This window comes from Varanus komodoensis, unplaced genomic scaffold (assembly GCF_004798865.1).
Source record: "Varanus komodoensis strain SLA01 unplaced genomic scaffold, ASM479886v1 scaffold9, whole genome shotgun sequence".
NCBI classification, from domain to species: Eukaryota; Metazoa; Chordata; class Lepidosauria; order Squamata; family Varanidae; genus Varanus; species Varanus komodoensis.
The window spans coordinates 24,887,149-24,905,031 of record NW_025336598.1 but is presented as its reverse complement, the minus strand read 5'-3'; the positions used below and the strand labels follow the sequence as shown (position 1 = coordinate 24,905,031).

The 17,883-nt window shown below is 40.8% G+C and overlaps 1 protein-coding gene across 1 annotated transcript in view; it reads right to left on the bottom strand.

Annotated features, from left to right (window-relative positions):
• Positions 1–4,730: 4,730 nt before the first annotated feature.
• CRACD (capping protein inhibiting regulator of actin dynamics) overlaps positions 4,731–17,883 on the bottom strand; it is a 30,591-nt gene continuing 17,438 nt past the window's right edge. Inside the window, 4 exon segments of the mRNA XM_044418338.1 lie at positions 4,731–4,891; positions 10,905–11,061; positions 12,679–12,869; positions 15,331–17,883. The exon segment at positions 15,331–17,883 is cut by the window's right edge and continues 99 nt beyond it. Coding sequence (XP_044274273.1) covers positions 4,731–4,891; positions 10,905–11,061; positions 12,679–12,869; positions 15,331–17,883 — 3,062 coding nt within the window.

Below are 17,883 nucleotides of genomic sequence, written 5' to 3'. Positions count from 1 at the left end.
CAAAAAATTCTTTGTGGTTATGATGAGAGAGCAGCATCAACCTGCAACATTTAGGCAATGGTTTAAAAAAGCCTTAGATATTGCAGAATGGGTTCACCAAAGAAATGGAAGTTGTGTTCTCTCTCTCTCTCTCACGCCCGCGCGCGCGTGAGAGAGAGAGAGAGAGAGAGGAAAAGAAACTATTGTGGCTTTTTCCCCTTGCCCTGCATGTGCCAATCTTGTACTGCCTCATTTTCATAGTTACGCACTTTGGGCACAGGTTTTTGTGTTTGAATCCAGTCGAGGGCCAGCAGCTGGTTCCCAAACCACCTCAGAAGCCTAGAATAAGCCATGGTTTGGAAGAATGGTCTGGAAGCCACCCAGCTGCAGTCAGATAACATAGCAGCCTGTGCCCAGTGTGGATAATTGTGCAGGACAAGGAAAGCAAACTACCGTGGCTTCTTTTGCCTTCCCAAATTGTGTGAACCCAGTCAGTCTGTTAATCATATTTAGATCTTTTATTGTCATTTTTTGGTAAATTATTCATTAAAAACAAATATGAGACCTTTTAATTGCAGCTTGCTTTTGTTGCTTTTACTTGGGAGAAGTTCCTGGTTGACTGCCCCAACCCCCATTGCCCTTCTGATTCACTCATATGCAATAAAGGATCTTCTACAGCACTTTCCACATGGGAACATTTTCCCATATTTCCAACTAACCAAGATAAATTCTTCATTAAATAACCTCATATCACTACTTTTAGCTTTTCAAAAAACCAAGAGTAAATAAAAAGTACTTTCATAGCAACTACAGAAACACCTGTCTTTTTTATTGAAATAGAACAAATTCTCAGGGATGGACCATTTACATTAAAATCTGACAATCAAAAACTGAAAATAGAAATTGCACTAATATATCCCTTAGTTATAGATAATTTTACTTAGGCTTTATATTTGGTAAAAACACATCATTGATTCCTATAGCAATTCAGGCTCCCCTTATAAGGTAATCCTGACATTTTTAACAAAGAGACAACAAATACCATACATCTTCTGATAACTTTCAGCAGATTATAATTTAATAGTAATTAAAATGACATTAGTATAAGAAACAATTGCACTTTAAAACATTTGAAAAATTAAAAAAGTACACAAAACAAAACCCCACAATTATACATTTGTTTATAATTTTATACACCACTATATGAACAAGAGAGGTTAATCATCCATAACCTCAAATAATATTTTGTGCCCGATCTAGAAAAAGTTAGTTGTACCCAATACCTGTTATATTAGGATAATGCAATCATGACTTCCTTAATGCAATCATGACTTCCTTAAGCCCTATTAATTCTAGCAGGACTTGGGGATCATTAACTTCCCTTGGATCAGGGCTTTTTGTGTAAAAGTTACCAAAAAAATTAAGACCATATCCTACATAGTGGTTGAAGCATTTTTTAAAGGGTTGGAGTTTGTTTATTCATTTTTTGTACAGATTTTCAGCTGTTTGCTTATTCGGAAAGGCAGCAACAGAGCTAAAGCAAATTAACACTTCCTTGGTATTTAGTGCAAAATTTCAAGTTGAGTTTACATGAAATGACAATGTGGAAAATATAGGCTTGTAGAAATGCTTCCAAACAAATATCCTACACAGTACAGCTCTGATCCACACACTGTTACATGGGTTTTGCCTTCTCGCCAGCACAAAGTGTGCTGCATGGCCCCAGCACCCGAGGGCCCTCCGCATGTGCAAAACAGCATGCAGTGCAACTCACACTGTCAGCTCTGATGGAATGGTCACCTGTTAGGCCAAGCGAAGGGAGTGTAGGTTTCAACGTAGTCCAGCTGCCCCTTGCTAATGGAACTATGGCTAGGATGCGCTCTGCTATGGCAGAATGGGGCGCGCAGCCTTCTGTTTTCCTAGATCAGAGCCTCTGAAAACAATTTCAGTACACTAGATACCTTCATGCTTGAAAACACGTTGCTTTTGAAGCTTTAAAACTATTTACTAACTATATGCTCAGTGCTAACTGTGTCTAGAACTATTTTGGTAGGACTTTTTCCCTTTTTTCATGCAAATAGCACCTACTTTCCCCCTAAAAGTATATATTTTTCTTCACTTTCTCCCATCCACCTTACCATTCTCCTCCTGCCCCCCTCCCTTACCCCAGCCCCGCTCTCCCATTCCAGAAAAATGGAGACGAAATTAAGGAAATTGAAAGATATAATTGCAGGTTTAAGCATAGTTAGAATAAGTGCACATTAAAAATGCTTAAAGCATAATTTATATCACCAGCAGGAGGTTTTTCACCAGTCAAAACAGCCATGTCCTTGTTTGCATACATCTTATACTATGTGCTACGTGTCACCTATTCAGCAGGCGTGCCTTCTGGTGGCAGCATATTCTTTACAACTTTCTAGGATAATGGAATGTCTTCAAAAGACAGAGATGCACAAACATGCCCGATTTCCTTCTTTTTTTTTCCCCCAGTACCAGCATGAGCCCAATCCGTGCTTGTATTGTGCAGTCATAGGACTGGCCTTTGCAAGCACCTAAATCATGCCAGTAAGTTACCATGGGTTAAACGAAAGGACCCAGCATACCCAACTGCTACACAAACTGGAAGGTTCACCATTTTACCGAAACAGAAATAAATATGTTTTCATTCTTCAAGTAACCAGAGTGGCTCTTCATTAACTCAGTTGTCACTGAGTTTCCAAAGCAGCTTTTGACCTGTGTTTTAATAAACCTTCCTGAAACCAACAAGCCTTTGGGGTTGTTTATTGTTCAAATTTATATATGAAATCAAAAATACCACTTGGAACCCACGTACATAAAATCCTCTATGCAGCAGCTACTTAACTCCCAAACCTAGCATCTTCTTTGTGCTTGTACACAAACACAACAGACCTTTTGTGACTCCTGTAGGATGATGTCTATTTGTTAACATCTGCTGATTTGTCATTTCAGATACTTTAATGAATTGTAGTTCTCATACAACTTGGATTTGTTTCAAGACTTCTCAATCCAATTTAGGGGGGTGTTGTTGAATGGAAAGACACTTAAAATGTAACTCAATCTTTTTAAACTGGCTTTACCATTATGGAGAAAAGTTAGAAAATCTCACTTGCAGACTAATCTACAAGCTAGTTAAAGTTCTATTTAAACCAGTTTAAATCTACTATCACAATCTAAGTTGAATGCATCATAGACCTCTCTCTCAATCCTGGACTGTGAAGCAATTTTTAAAGCAACTATGAAAACATGTCACTGAATGCTAAACTTGCACAAGTGTAATACTTCTCCAATTTTTTTAACCAGTTCCAGTCATTAGTCTGATTGAAGTTTTCCTGTACCACTGCATATATACAGAAGATCCAAGAACAGTTACGTTGCTTTAAAATATGCCATTAACAAAAGTGCTGCAGTGATGTTTTGCCAGGATTAACACACAACTATGCTGGGCTCAGGGTTGGACTAAGGTGCTAATTAAGTACAGAAAATAAAATGATTTTCCTGAGAATACTCAGTCTAGGGTCAGTAAGAAGGATATATAGTCTAAATTCATCTATTTTAAAAATGGTTCAGTTCCATTTTCAACAATTAAGCTATATTGTACTTGTGCAACTCTTTTTAATTTCCAAAATACGACCATTTAGGTATGGAAATACTCAATTATGTGGGCTTTCATATAATAAGTATAATTTGAATTATAAGAGCATGCTGTCCAATGTGTATCTAATACTCTGTTGCAGCTATTCTCTGTATGGTGTGGCCAGCTTCTGGAAGAGCAAGTTGTATTGCACATTACCACAGCACAGTAAAACGTTTCTCCATACAATGATAGCAAAAATGTTGCAGTGCATTTTGGGTGCACACACATGCTTCTGCATGGTTTGGAGGATCACACAAATATAGCAAGAAAATGCACATTTGATCTAATCCAGTTTTAGCATATTAATTACATCTGTATATTTAGATACTGCCTGTTAGAAGGTATTGATAAAGGCTATGTTTATCACAAAATCCATATTTAAAAAACACCAAATTTGTGAAAACAATTACAAGAGAGTTAACGAAGCTCGAAACATCTGGAAAATTTCTATATTGCAAACCTTTTCTGGCTGGACTGGGCATACTGGTGCTTTCATCATTCACAAGTGACAATTATTTCAAAGTCATCATTAAATTAGTTGCAACATTAAGAGAGGGTAATCACTGTATACTCTCAGTATTACTAAGACAGGAGCCGGCCATCTATGATCCTGTACCTGAGTAGAGACTTTCAAATTTTTCAGTAACCACTATTTCCATTCAAAAGTTGAAAGAACATGCACCTTACATTCATTTAAAAAGTTTCAAGTGGCTGGAATCTCTGCCTGATTTGCTGAAGCATAATCAAAAAACAAGGGTACTCCAAACAATTTGAGCCAAAATGCATTGGAGCAGCACTTCTTAAAGTGCTCGGAGCCTTACATACACATTCTAACCACCACATACTTTTGAGAGAGATTAAACCTGAGCTTTGTGCCTACAATTTTCTTCAATTGTACCTAGATTCTCAAAATAATAGATTTGATCATGTAAATGAAATCTGCAATAAGCCACAGAGAATGGTAAACAGTTCGAAGTGCTGATCATCCTTCAGGATATGCACTTAAATTTTGTTCAGTTGTTTTTGCCATGGGAAAATACCAACAAAACGGAGAGAGCAATTAATAAGCAACAGTAAGGAGCAGAAGTAGCATAATTTACTTAATGATTTGTGGACAGTCACTCCAGGCTTTTGCTTTCCTCTTGGCTAGGGCCAGCCAGGCAGGTTCGGTTGACACAGGATTAGCGTCGGGTGTGGAGAATCTCTTGGTGACTTCTTTTGCCAAGGGTGAAGATGAAACAGAATCTGAGATCTCCACTGTTTGAGAAGGAAGGAAAAGCAAAACCCATCACTGTAAAATGGCACTGCAGAAACCTATTGGTTTATTCTAGCTATGATGAATCTGATCCCAATCCAAGCAATTTACCTGGTGGCTCAGGTAATCTTACAGAGTGATTCAAAGAGGGCTGTCAGTGGCCCCGCTCATGTTTAAGTTGGAGCTTGACATCAAATGTGAAAATGCTCACCATCTGTGAAATCCTACCCTTTAGTTTTAGCTGTTTGATTCAGCCACAGAAATATGGATAGCTGTGTATGGGAAAGTGATTGACCAATTCCTATTAGCCAACAGGTTGCGTTCTGCTGAGACAGAGGAAGAGAGTTCAGTTCAGGTCACTCAGTGGGACCTTTCCATTCTCTCCATTTCTCTATTCACCCCTTTTTCTGTCCTATTTGTGTTTCTTTTTGGTGTTCCTGGGTAAAGCTGAATGAAGAACGGGAGATGAAGGGGCAAATCCACCTTCTCTGGGTATCACTTTCAAGAACATTTCACCCATTTCCTAAAGACGACTCTTTGGAACAAACAGCTATTGGGCAGGTATAATCCAAATCTCCGTTTCCACCAAATACTTGTTCCTGCCCCTCTCCCTATCATCTCTTCAAAGCCACCCAGAATCTTGAAAAGCAAAACGCTTTAAGGCTTATAGAGGACAAAGCGTGATTTTTGACACCCCGCCACACCACCCTTTTGACCATTATGAATGCTCTAAGCTTACAGAAGCTGGCAATGTAAAACTGGAAAGATGAATTGTCTCCAAAGACTTTACAGCAAAGCTGAAAGATCCATTCCTTCACTGTACTGATTTATTATGCTTTAGATGCACATGTTTCAAAATAGATTGATCCAGTGGCTTTGATAGGACAAATAAGAAGGATAAATCTGACAAATGCTAACCTCTGCTTTGAATCAGGCAGAAGTCATAGTCAACCCAGAATAAAACAGTTATGTTAGTATCTCTTTAAAAGCCTAGTTGATGCATCCGCCATTTGATGGATTAAAATTTTTGATACAAAATACTGTTTATGGGGAATTAAACTCCTAACTTAAAAATATGCTTTAGGTTTCCCTCTTACTTAAATGCTGAAACCATAGATCAGCTATAAATTACAGGCTGCAAAAAATAATTTTTGTATCGTATTGTTTGGTCTTAGTGAAGCTAAATTATTATGGATCCTTTAATAACATAATTTATTCTTTTTATATATGACATTCAAAATATATATTGTGCCATCAAAGACCCAACCGTCATCTCTATTGCAACACATGCCAAAATATTCAGTTAGCCCTTTTCTTCTATCATTCATTTAACCTTACCCCATAATACCTCTGGCACTGAAACCAATTTGGACTAAGCAGTTTTATTATTTTCAAATGGGGGCAAACTCTGTTCATGTCAAAAGAAGAATTTGAAGAGTGGGGGGTGGAGGGTTGTATATGAAGATAGATTGTCCAGTCTTTGCTCTAATATTGAAGAGAAGAACCCCAAATCCTTTCCCATTGTTTTTTTCTCCCTCATATACACATCTATATATCAAATACATGCACTGAAATATCTTCAATTATATGTAGGTGCCTCTCTCTCTCTCATTTTTCCTTCTCTCATTATATTATAAAAATAACTTAATTAAAATACTTTTCATAGCATTTTAGAATTTCTCCCCAAAAGGAGACCACCAGAAGAACCTAACAGCCACATATATTCAGCCTTGGAATATATGCAGAAAGTGCAGATAAAAGCTTTTAATTCATTCCCACCAATAAATCGTTCCTAATGGCATGGTCCCATTATGTGAATAAGGCATAGCATTTCAATTTCTCCATTGTTGTTAACAGTGCAATAGTAAATAATACGATGTATGTAAAATTTTACACCACTCCCCCCATTGCGTGTTGCTCTTCTGTGAAATAAAAGTGATTCACTGCCCACTTGCCTTTATTTCCAGAGCTCATTGCTTTTCTATCAGCTAATCAGTCTCCGAGTTTTAAAAGGCACGGTTTAAGAGTCACGATAAAAACCTTAATTAGGTAATACAATTGAGAGACAGAACAGTTTCAGTGTGCTGGGGAAGCAACATATTTATTACACTAGCACAGTATTCATTACTATATTCACTTTCCTAAACATTTGCCAAACACTGCATGTAGGCACATGCCTGTCAATTTAGAAAAACCATATTTCAAGCACATTTGCCACTCGCTTCAAAAGGAGAAAGGCAGGATTGCCCTCATGATCTGTATCACATTCGAATGGTTTATGGTAAAAGCTTTGAATTTCTCCACTCTTTGAATGAATGGGCTTGAGCTCCCCACGGATATGCAAAGGAACTGCAGCAGTGTAGACAATTTTCCAACTTAGGTTGCTAATAAGCAATTTGTAAGCATTTATAGGATTTCTTCTGACCAGCGGCAATGTGCTACGTACGACTAACACAAGCTGACTAGTAATATAGAAATACATTTATGGGCTAGTTCTGTAAATTTATTTGTCAGGCTACCTACAGCTCTCAGGATATACCAGTGAAATTACTGAAATGGCAGCTTTGCTTTATTTTTGTTTCTCTGTTTGTTTTTCATTCCAGGCAGTGGCCTCAGCTGCATTTGCTGATTTGCTTGACTGATATCCCAATGTTCCTTAAAGGGACCCCGTATGGATGAAATTCAATATTGCAGAGTTCATTATGAAACATGATCTTAATACTCTAAGTCAGGAGTAAAGAACTTGTGACACACCATACCAAAGGCAGTTGGCTATGTGCCAAACCCATGACAAACTTATTTTTTGCTGCCTGGCAGAGTAAAGGGGCAGTGGACATCTTGGCAGGCTGCCAAAACCAGGAGCCTCACAAGTTGTAAACCAGGAGGAAGGATGGGCTTTCCCTTGTCTATGGGAGCAAGGCATCCTTGCTACCTCAGCCAATCTACGGTGGCAGCTGCTTTCCATATTGCATCTCCATAAACACGAACAATGACACCAGCCCTATTCAGGTTCTCAGACTCAGTAGGAAGTGGACACAGGAGAAGCTGTGCTCTAGCCCCACTGCCTCCTCACATTTTTCTATTGCCTTCTACTTGTGGAGAGCAACTTAGTGAAGAGAGGAGCCTCTTGTACCCATGAAGATTTTCCATGCAAGCCAGAATGCTGGAAAATCTGCTGTGCAGAAAAGCCTCCATGGACATTGGAAGATGTCCTCTTCAGAAGGTCGCTCTCCACAAGTTAAGAATAACTGAACAGACAGCAAAGACTGGAGCTAAAGCACTTCTTCTCATGTGTTACTTGCTGCACAGGCGCTCACTGCACTGATTGAATGCCTGAGTAGGGCTACCCTCTCTGATTGTGTCCATAGCTACTTGGCTTAGGGTCTCAGGCATCTCAGACAGAATCCAGCCACCTTGCTCCTTGTGTGCTCAGGACAGTCCTCAAATTAAAGAAATTGCTGATCCAATCTCTACTATGATGCAGCACCAGCTGTATGGTGGCCACTGCATTCTAAATCCACCCAGCCTATAAAACACGAACTTGCAAGGACCCGGCTGGCTCTGTAGGGCTCTTTTTCCAGTCTCACACTTCAGTCTGAGCAAAATGCCGGATGGGGTAACAAATACGTAAAACTGCTTCACCTAGCACCTAACCTGTGGCCCATCTTTGATTCCATTTTTGATCTGGCTCTGGCCCTTTACTTCTTTCTACCAAATACTGAAGCCAGTGGGCGACTACCAACCTATCAATGTAGAGGTGGCAGTAGGCTGGTGGCTGGACCTCTTTTTCTCTCTCTCTTTGAAAAAATGTTGGCCATTCTTAGTCAGACAAGTGTACCTGACTCTCAATCCAACCCTAAACGCATCTTCCTCCTCTGCCCTATTTGACTGTCATTGACCCCAGCTGCAATCTGTCACAATGTGAGCTTGTCTGTCGTTCCATACTAATGACAATGGCTTAAATCAGCGGGCATGTAGAGCCCTCTCTGTCGACACATGAGCCAAGGAACACCAGCATCGCCCCAGCATCGGATAAGAGCACACATAGGGGCCATGCACATGATCGAAAAGGAGTAGCAACACCAGGCAATGATGTCACAAGTGGCGACTCATTAGCCGTGACTCATCCAACCTTTCGCATGGACGGTCAGTGCGCTGCGCACTGGGACTGGCTGTGAGTTGTTTTTTCTAAACTAAAACCTCAGTTTACAGGTTTTATTGTAGTGTTGGAAATTTGCAATAAAAAAGTGGATTTCGAGTTGCAATCAGTCTCTAAAAGGTTAAATCTTGCTGGGTTTGGTGAGAAAAATGAGGTGTCCTGGCATGGTTTTGATGGTTGGAATGTGTTTAGAATGGGCAGAAACGATGAACTGTGCAAAAAAAAAAAAAAAAAAAACTGCTCAAGGAAGGCTATTTTAAAAGAGCCCTCACTTCCATGGAACTTTAGCCCTATATTAGGGCTAGGGATGTGCGCCACGGTAGGGTTAGGGTTTGAAAAACATGGTGTCTTGTTATGGTGTTGATGATTGGAATGTGTTACAATGGGCAGAAATGATGAGCTGTGCAGAAAAGGCTACTCAAGGAAGGCGTTTGCAAAATTACCTACTTTTTCATGGAAATTTACCCCTATATTAGGGTTGGGGGTATTCACCAGGGTAGGGTTAGGGTTAGAAAAACGAGGTGTCCTGGCATGGTGTTGATGGTTGTAATGTGTTTAGAATGGCCAGAAATGATGAGCTGTGCAGAAAAAGCTACTCAAGATAGGCTTTTTCAAAATTGTTCTCTTTTCAATGGAACTGTACCCATGTATCAGGGTTATAGGTGCGCACCAGGATAGTGTTAGGGTTAGAAGAACGTGGTGTCCTGGCATGATTTGGATGGTTGGAATGTGTTCAGAATGGGTAGAAAGTATGCGCTGTGCAGAATAAGCTACTCAAGGAAGGCTTTTTCGATAATGATGACTTTTCCATTGAACTTCACCCCTATATTATGGTTTGGGGTGTGCACCAGGGTAGGGTTAGGGTTAGAAAATCGTGGTGTCTTGGTATGATTGTGATAGTTGGAATGTGTGCAGAATTGTCAGAAATGATAAGCAGTGCAGAAAAAGCTACTCAAGGAAGGCATTTTCAAAATCGCCCTCTTTTCCCTGGAACTTTACCTCTATATTAGGGTTAGAGTAGTGCACCAGGGTAGTGTTAGGCCAAAGGTGGCAAACCTTTGGCATGGATGCCACAGCGGGCAAGCAGAGCCCTCTCAGCTGGGTTGCTAGCCACGTTGCCCCAGCATCGCCCCAGCATTTGAGCGTTGGATAACATTGCGCATGGGGCCATGTGTATGCTCGGAAAGGAGTTGCAGCACCAGGCGATGATGTCACGAGCTGCGAATCATAGCCATTACTGTTCCAAGCTTTCACATGGCCAGTCAGTGTGCTGCCAAGGGTGTATATATATTTGCTTGGACTGGCTGTGAGTTGTTTTTTCTAACCTAAAACCTCAGGTTTCAGGTTTTATTGTAGTTTAGGCACTTTGTGATAATTAAGTGGATTTTAGGTTGCAGTCTGGGCACTCCGTCTCTAAAAGGTTCACCATCACTGGCTCAGATCATTCTCTAATGGGTGGCCCATTGTATGCAGGTTACTCTGGCTAGAACATGGGGTGGACACGGTGCATTACAGATGAAAATTTGGCAAGCTGGCCTTCTCTCATGTTCTGCCAAGTGGTGAGGGAAATTCACTGACATTCTGATCAGTGGTCAAGTTCAACTCACCACTTGGAAGGACTCATGTGCAACTTAACATAAGCATAAACAGTGACCTCCAAATCCAACGTCCTCCTTTTGTAAATTTCTGTTGTCCTAAACAGTAGCCTCAATAATCCATGACAGGATTTTGAAAATCCCACCTTCATGGGATATAGAGGATTCTGTAACTCAAATGCATTGTGAGCTAATGAAGAAGCCTACCTAAACAAAAGACTTCAAGTTGTCAAAGTTGCTTGTAAATCGTGTAACTCATACCTGTCACAGATGTAGGAAGGGTGTTGGATTTTTTAAGCTGTTCTCTGCGTTCCAGCCTTGACATAGCAGTCTCAACCTTCTTCTCTTCCTGGACTGGGGGTTTTAATGGTCCACTTGTCTTGCTGCTTCTGTTATCTGATTGACTGTTTATGCTGGCCTAGTATACAAGGCAGACAGGAGCCATATTATGCTGACATAGACACAGACATATATAGAGAGAGAGCACGCAGAATCCTGGGCGGAGCAAGCACTGAAGTTTTTGTCTAAATACACTTAGGACTGTGTCCCTAAATATATTTGCACTGCTTTCCATATCCAGTTTGAATTGCTAAGCATGCATACGCAGAGGTAGGCCTCACTGAGTTCAGTGGGGCTTTCTCTGAGGCAACTTGGGGTAGCAATGTAGCATTGGTATCAATTTATGTACATATGTATTTAGGGTCTGCTTTTTTAACTCGAGGTGTCCTCAATGCAGCCACCAAGATAAAAATAATTTAAATTCTGAACAAAACAGCAGCAACATACATTATGATCCTCACAACATTCTAAATACTGCAACAAAGTCCACTCTATCCTTCCTCAAATCCACTTGTATAGATTGAGGACATGCCTCTCCAAGCTAAGGCCCATCCATGTGCTATGCGCATCATCTAAGGCCCTCCTTCATGTGCCTCCATCTAAAATAGGTTTGGAAGGTGTCACCAACAGAAAATGCCTTCTCTGTGTTGGCCCCAACAAGGAAATGATCTCAGCAATGAAGCTGCTTCATTATCTTTTCAGAACCAGGTTAAGATCCTCCTCTACTCTGACACAGCTGGCTGTATATGATACAATTTTTAATCAGGTTTTGAAATTTCCTATTGTTTATTGTTAAAAATTGTTGAAGAGTGTGCACGTATCTATGTGTGTTGTGTGCTCTCTGCTTGTGTATATGTTTGTATGTAAATAGGTTTTATATTATATTGCTACAATATTGCATTTTTAAGGATTCTGTAGACTGCCCATGTATCTTTGGCTACTCGGCCATTTAGAAATGTAAGAAATAAAGGTTATGCCTTTCGTTCTTTTACAATGAAAGCCTGCTTTCTAAAGTTACAAGAGACCAGCCCAGAAAGGAAAACAAAACAGGAGAAAGGAAGGCATTTTGAAAAACCTTCCTAGGCATTGCTTGAACGGCTGCATTCACATCAGACTTGTTGCTGGAAAGGCAAACAGCTGATGCTGGCATGCGCGCTCCCTGTGTCTTTGGGCCAGGTGGCAATTTCTCTGGGGGAGGACAATTTCTGCTTGAGGGTGTGAGCCAAAGCACTTTCCACATGCTGTCAGCAGGTGTGGGTGCCACCCTAAACCAGAAGTAGAACAAAATTAGAAAAGTGTTCTGGGGCGGCAGCAGGGAGATATTCTTATCTTTGTAACATCTTGAACAATACTTTCAATTGTTTTTATCATGTAATGTAGAAACGCTGCGTTTATCTCTCCAAACTCCCTAGCATCTTTCAGAAATGAGGACTCTTAGCTTTTTCTGCTTTGCTTTTTGATCCCTGAACACCTCAGTTTTATTATATTTATTGATTACCAAGAAGTAGCCCTGCTGAATGAGGCTCAAACCAAATGCCACAATTAGGGCCTCTTTTGACTAGCCTAAGGTTAAACCAGTTATAATAGACAGCTAGCAAAATATCAGAATACTTCATCTAATGAGGACCTCTTATTTTGGATATGGTTGGTTCTCTTTGTACGAGAAAAAACGTCCACTGTAGCTTAATGTACTTACATTTTCTTTAGCAAGTTTCTCAGCCTGCTTTGCCTCCCTGGCTTGTCTCCTTTCCTCTCGGGTGGCTTGCTGCTCTCGAAAGCCCTTCTGCTTTTGCAGGGCCAATGTGATCCACAGCGGCTGTGCCGTTTCAACTTTTTCCATCATTTTGGAGCCATCTATGGAATGCCTGCTCTGAAGTACTGGCCTTTCTGAAACGCAGTGCACAGTGCAAAAGGGTTCAATTTGAATAATGAATAGATATTAATATACATGTCAAGTGTTTTTTAAAAGCTGAGCTCACTCAATATTCAGTAAAAAATTGTGGCTTAGCTTCTCTCCTAGCATACCAGATAAAGAATTCATATTGCAAGTCTCGGGCTACAAATGCACTGTTTTTCTGACTTGTCTAGTATTCATGGTGTCTTGGACAAGTTTTGACAATTGTTACTTTCCATCTGTTCATTTTTACCCTATGAAATATTCTTAATATTTGTTTGTATTCTTTATGGTTGTATTCTTTATTTACTTTAAAAGTAAATAAAGTAACTGCTAAACCTGGTAAAAACACAAGGTTACTGCCCCACAGTAACACCCTGCTTTTTAAAAAAGCAAACAGGCTATTTCACCCTCTCCCACATTCATTGTGACGCTACTAACTGAATTGGTGTGGCTCCAAAGCAGCACTAAAAGGTTCAATTTTTCCCTTCTCCTCAATTCTAAGTTTTTGACTATATCTGACTTCAACATGGCTGACTTTTAAAACTTAGTTAACAATTCTTTGCATCTTTAGATCTCAATGCAAGCTGCCCCAGAAATGTCAAAACTGGTATTATCTGTAAGCATCTGTGAGCACTAACACCTCTGTCTATTTCTGAAATGTGTGGGGGTCTAATTTTGGGGTTACTTGATATGCTATTTTGGGATGTTTGAGCAAACTTTCAAGTCTGCAAATGACACACACGAGAGAACATGGAGTTTAGACGCCACACAGAATGTCTGCAGGAAAGGTGGCTATCCCTTTGCAGCGATCTCTTATGTCTACAGAATTCCCTCTCACAGAATCCCCATAATCAATGGGTTCTCCATTCCTTTCATTAGGAGAAGTGACTCCATGTAAGCAAAGGGATGAATGCACAGATCTGCCCCATCCAATGAAGGGAAAGGGGGGAAACTTGCATACATAGGAGCTTTTTGTGTGCATCATATACATGCAAGCTCTGTATTTGCATGCTGAAATCAATTTGTTCTGCTGAAAGTATAAGCACATGGCAAGCACTCCTTTCATACTGTCTTCTCAGTACCCAGTCATTTCTTCAGACTTGAATAAAACTCCACTAGTTACTTATAATTTTGGGTTCTTGTTCTGGGTTACAGATTTATGTAATTCCTAGTTCTTAAAGGCATCTCCCTTATTTTAATCTTACTAATGTATACTGCATAGTAAGACTCTTCTGTGCACACTGTAGTGGTGCTAAATCTCTTAAGAACATAAGAGGAGGCATGCTAAGCAAGATGAAAGGCCTTTAGCATTCTGTTCCCACAGGCACTAACCAGCTGCCAGTGGGAAGTCCACAACTTAAGAGCAACTTTCCTCTTCCTGTTCATTAACAACTAGCACTGAGAGCCAACTGCCTCCAGTACTGGAGCTAAAGTGTAGCCACAAGGAATAGTTGCCTTACCTCTGTTAGTTTAGTTTCTTTTTAAAGCCATCAAATGTGGTGAGGCTACCACTACATCTTGTGGTAGCAAATTCCCTAATTTAAGGACAGTATGTGCTGCGAAGAATCATTTCCCTTTGTCTGATCTGAACTGTCTACCATATGACCCCATTCTCTACTATTGCTTGTAAACCACCCAGAGAGCCCTCCGGACTACTAGGGTGATATATAAATGCAAATAATAAATAAGTAAATAAATATTGCAAGCATGGGAGAAGGATTTCTTCCTAACCCCTTTCCCCGCACTATGTATGATTGTGTGCACTTCTTCCAGGTTTCCCATGCTCCCTTTCTTCTCCTAAGCAATCCCAGAAGTAACCTTTCCTCATGCAGAACCTGCTCCGGACTCTTGCTCATTTTGGTTGCCCTTATTTGCATGTTGCCCATGATCATTTGTAGGAAAGAACACATAAAGCTGGATAACACAAACTGGCTGAAATTGTGACGATCAAATAGGCCTCAAAAGAGGTTACTGTGATCAGAGCACTAGCCCTATAACTAAGTTTATGTACAGACAAATGTACCTGCTGATTCCTCAGTGTGAGCACACACAATCCCTAAACATTTTGCATGTCGAAATATGGGAATGAGCCCCTACTGGAAAAAGCGTACATTACAGCACATTTAGGCAAGCATGTACGTCCATTAAAGCTACATGGCTTTCACTGAAAAGAGTTGTGTTTGCTGTGATGCGAGGAAATACCAAAATTTTCTCTAGGGTGCCTAATCTTAAGATGCTGTTTTATGCATGACAATCATCACTTTAGGTGACAGCCACTGAAAGATGAACATGTGTATGTAAAATCAACGCTAATGTACATTTCAAGAAAACATTCCTGGAATGCAGTAATAAGCAAATAAAAGCACCGTCACAGTAAGCAGACATTGTTTAAGATGAATAGTTTGGACACACTAACATCACAGCATTGCATTCAGGATTTTGTTTGCCTACCTTTTTTCAGCGGCTCCGGCTTTTTCTCAGTTTTCTCTCGCCATGGCATGGTGATGGACGGGAAAAATGACTTCTTCTCCCTTGTCTCTTCCTCTTCATTCTTGCTTTCGTCTGTTGCTTGTGAGTTCCCTTTAGCCTCAGTTTTCCTCCAGCTTGCGTCAGGTTCAGGTCTGGCTACCCTTTGCCCCATAGCTTCAGTTAAGTGAGATCTACGCACTTTTGACAGAGGAGATGATGGAGGAGTATGGCTTGTGGGCTTTGGAGCTAATGCAGGTTTCTGTGGGAGGGGCGATTTACAGACAGGCTTCTCTTGACTGGAGCCAGGCACATGGCCACTAGATGGCCGAGATACTGGGGCAGTTGCCGTATGGGTTTGATTGATATTCGTTGAAGAAGTCTTTGCAGAAGTCACGGTAATGTCTTTTCTTTCTTGGCTTGGAGATTTACTCACTTTTAAAAAGATGTTATTTACATCTTGTTCGTTCTCCGGTGTAACTAGTGGAGTAGGCACACCATCAAAGCTATCTCCTGCACTGTACCTTTTCTTCTTCTTTTGCTCTGTTTGCTGATCATAGTGAAAACGCAAGGAATAGTTGGTCCTTCTTAATTTTACCCCAAATGGGGACATGCTTTCTTCTCCATTTGGTGACATTCTGTCCTGTTTTCTCATAGCAACGTTCTGCTGAGTCTCCAAAGCAGGTGAGGTTTCTGACTGGGACCTTTCTTTACCCAGGGAATGCGGGACACTTGGAACAAGAAAAGATGGGAGATCCTTGGCAAATTTACAACCTTCTGTGTTATCTGCCACTTCATGGTACACTTGTGGTTTCCCTGTAGGGGTTCCAAGTATATTCACTGTACCTGACAGTGCCTCGGTATGAACAGCCTCTTGGTCTGTACTGACAGTGGAAGGATCCAGCTGTTTAACTGTGCTCTCTGCTTCAGGGCCAACTTTACTCTCAGCACTTGCGTTAGTCTTGGAAATTTCTGAAAACTTCTGCCATGCAGGAGTTATAGAAAACTTTGCATTTGCAGACAAGGTTTTCCGTAAATTACTGTGGGATGTGCCTCGTCCTTTAGGCGTCCAGTCATCACTATGCCTGCTGAGGTTTCCTTTATCTTTCTCATTAAGCTTATTGTTTTCTGCAGTTTTTAAGATTTTTGACCTAATTGAAGCCCACTCGGCTAGTATGGCTTGGTTGCCCAAGGGATCTTGAGCATGCTTCATTTTACTGCTGCTAGGTTTGGCACTAGGAGACACCTTCTGAGTGCTTTCTGGTGGGGCCACATCCACCATTTTTCTTTCTTCTGTTAGGCCAAGTAAAGATTTGCAAGCGGCATCTTTTATCTGATTGAGATTTACAGCAGTGCCACAGAGCTGTGCTCCAGTGACCAAAATTGCTGTATGTGGAACACATGAAGAGGTTGGGAGAACATGAGGGCCTTTACTGGATACTGAACTCTTCATTTCTTGTGTGGCAGAAGGAGCCAGTACCTGGTTAACTGGAGTAACTGGGCTCAGATTCACTTTCTGAAATATAATTTGTTTCTGTCCAGATGACACTTGAAAAGTGAATCCTCGGGGCGTAGTTTGCCCTGCATCAACTTCTTGCCATCGTAGCTCTTCGCCAAGGATTCTTTCCTTGTCCTGAGTTTCAACAGTCTTTCTCGGACTGTGTCTTAGGATCTCTTCTTCTTTCTGTCCTTTGTTTGGCTGCTTTATCTTTTGCTGTATTGCTTCTTCTTTAAGGGGAGACTCTTTTCCTAAAGTGTCCACATGTTTCTCTCCTGAATCTATGCTTTTGTCCAGCTGCAAAAGTAAAGACTTGTCTTGTTCCTGCAACTTTTCCAGTGGCCACTCTTCTACCACAGGTGTTTTCTGTTCTTCTAGTTTTTGTCCCTCTTCTTGCTGTATCAATTCTTCTGGTTGGACACTCTTCTCAGCCCAAAGCTCTTTTAATTGCACTGGTTCACATTTTCCATGTTCTGCTGATTTAATGAGCTTCTCCAGTTCCTGCTCTTTTAGTTCATCCTTGCTCATTTCTCCTGTCTCCACATCCTGCTCTTGCTTTTCTAGTCTCTTTCGCTCGTTCAAGTTCATGGTTCTTCTTTTCCCTTGCAACTTCTCTTCATCCTCTAGATTTTGGATTTTTTCCAGTGCCTTTTCTGTCTGTGCTGTTTGTCTTTTTTGCACTGGCAGTGCTTGTTTCTGCAGTTCCTCTTGCTTTTCAGACTCATGGGTTGGCTCTTTCAGTTCTTGTCCTCTTTGCTCTTCCAAAGCTTCTTGCCTTTGTTTTTCTTCCAGCCATTTTTGCTGCTCCTGATCTTGTCTCTTATGTTTCCCCACTAGCTGTAGCAATTTTTCATTTTTCTGTTTCTCCTCTATTTTTTGCTGTCTGTTTTCTTCTTTTTGATTCTGCAGTTCCCGCTGTTTCTGTTCTTCCCATTCTTTATGCCATGGTTCTGCCTGTTGCCTTTGTGTGTCTGGTTCAGGTTCTCTTTGTTCTTCCCGTTGTCGTTGCGCCTCCGGCTCGCGCTGCCTGTGTTCTTCCC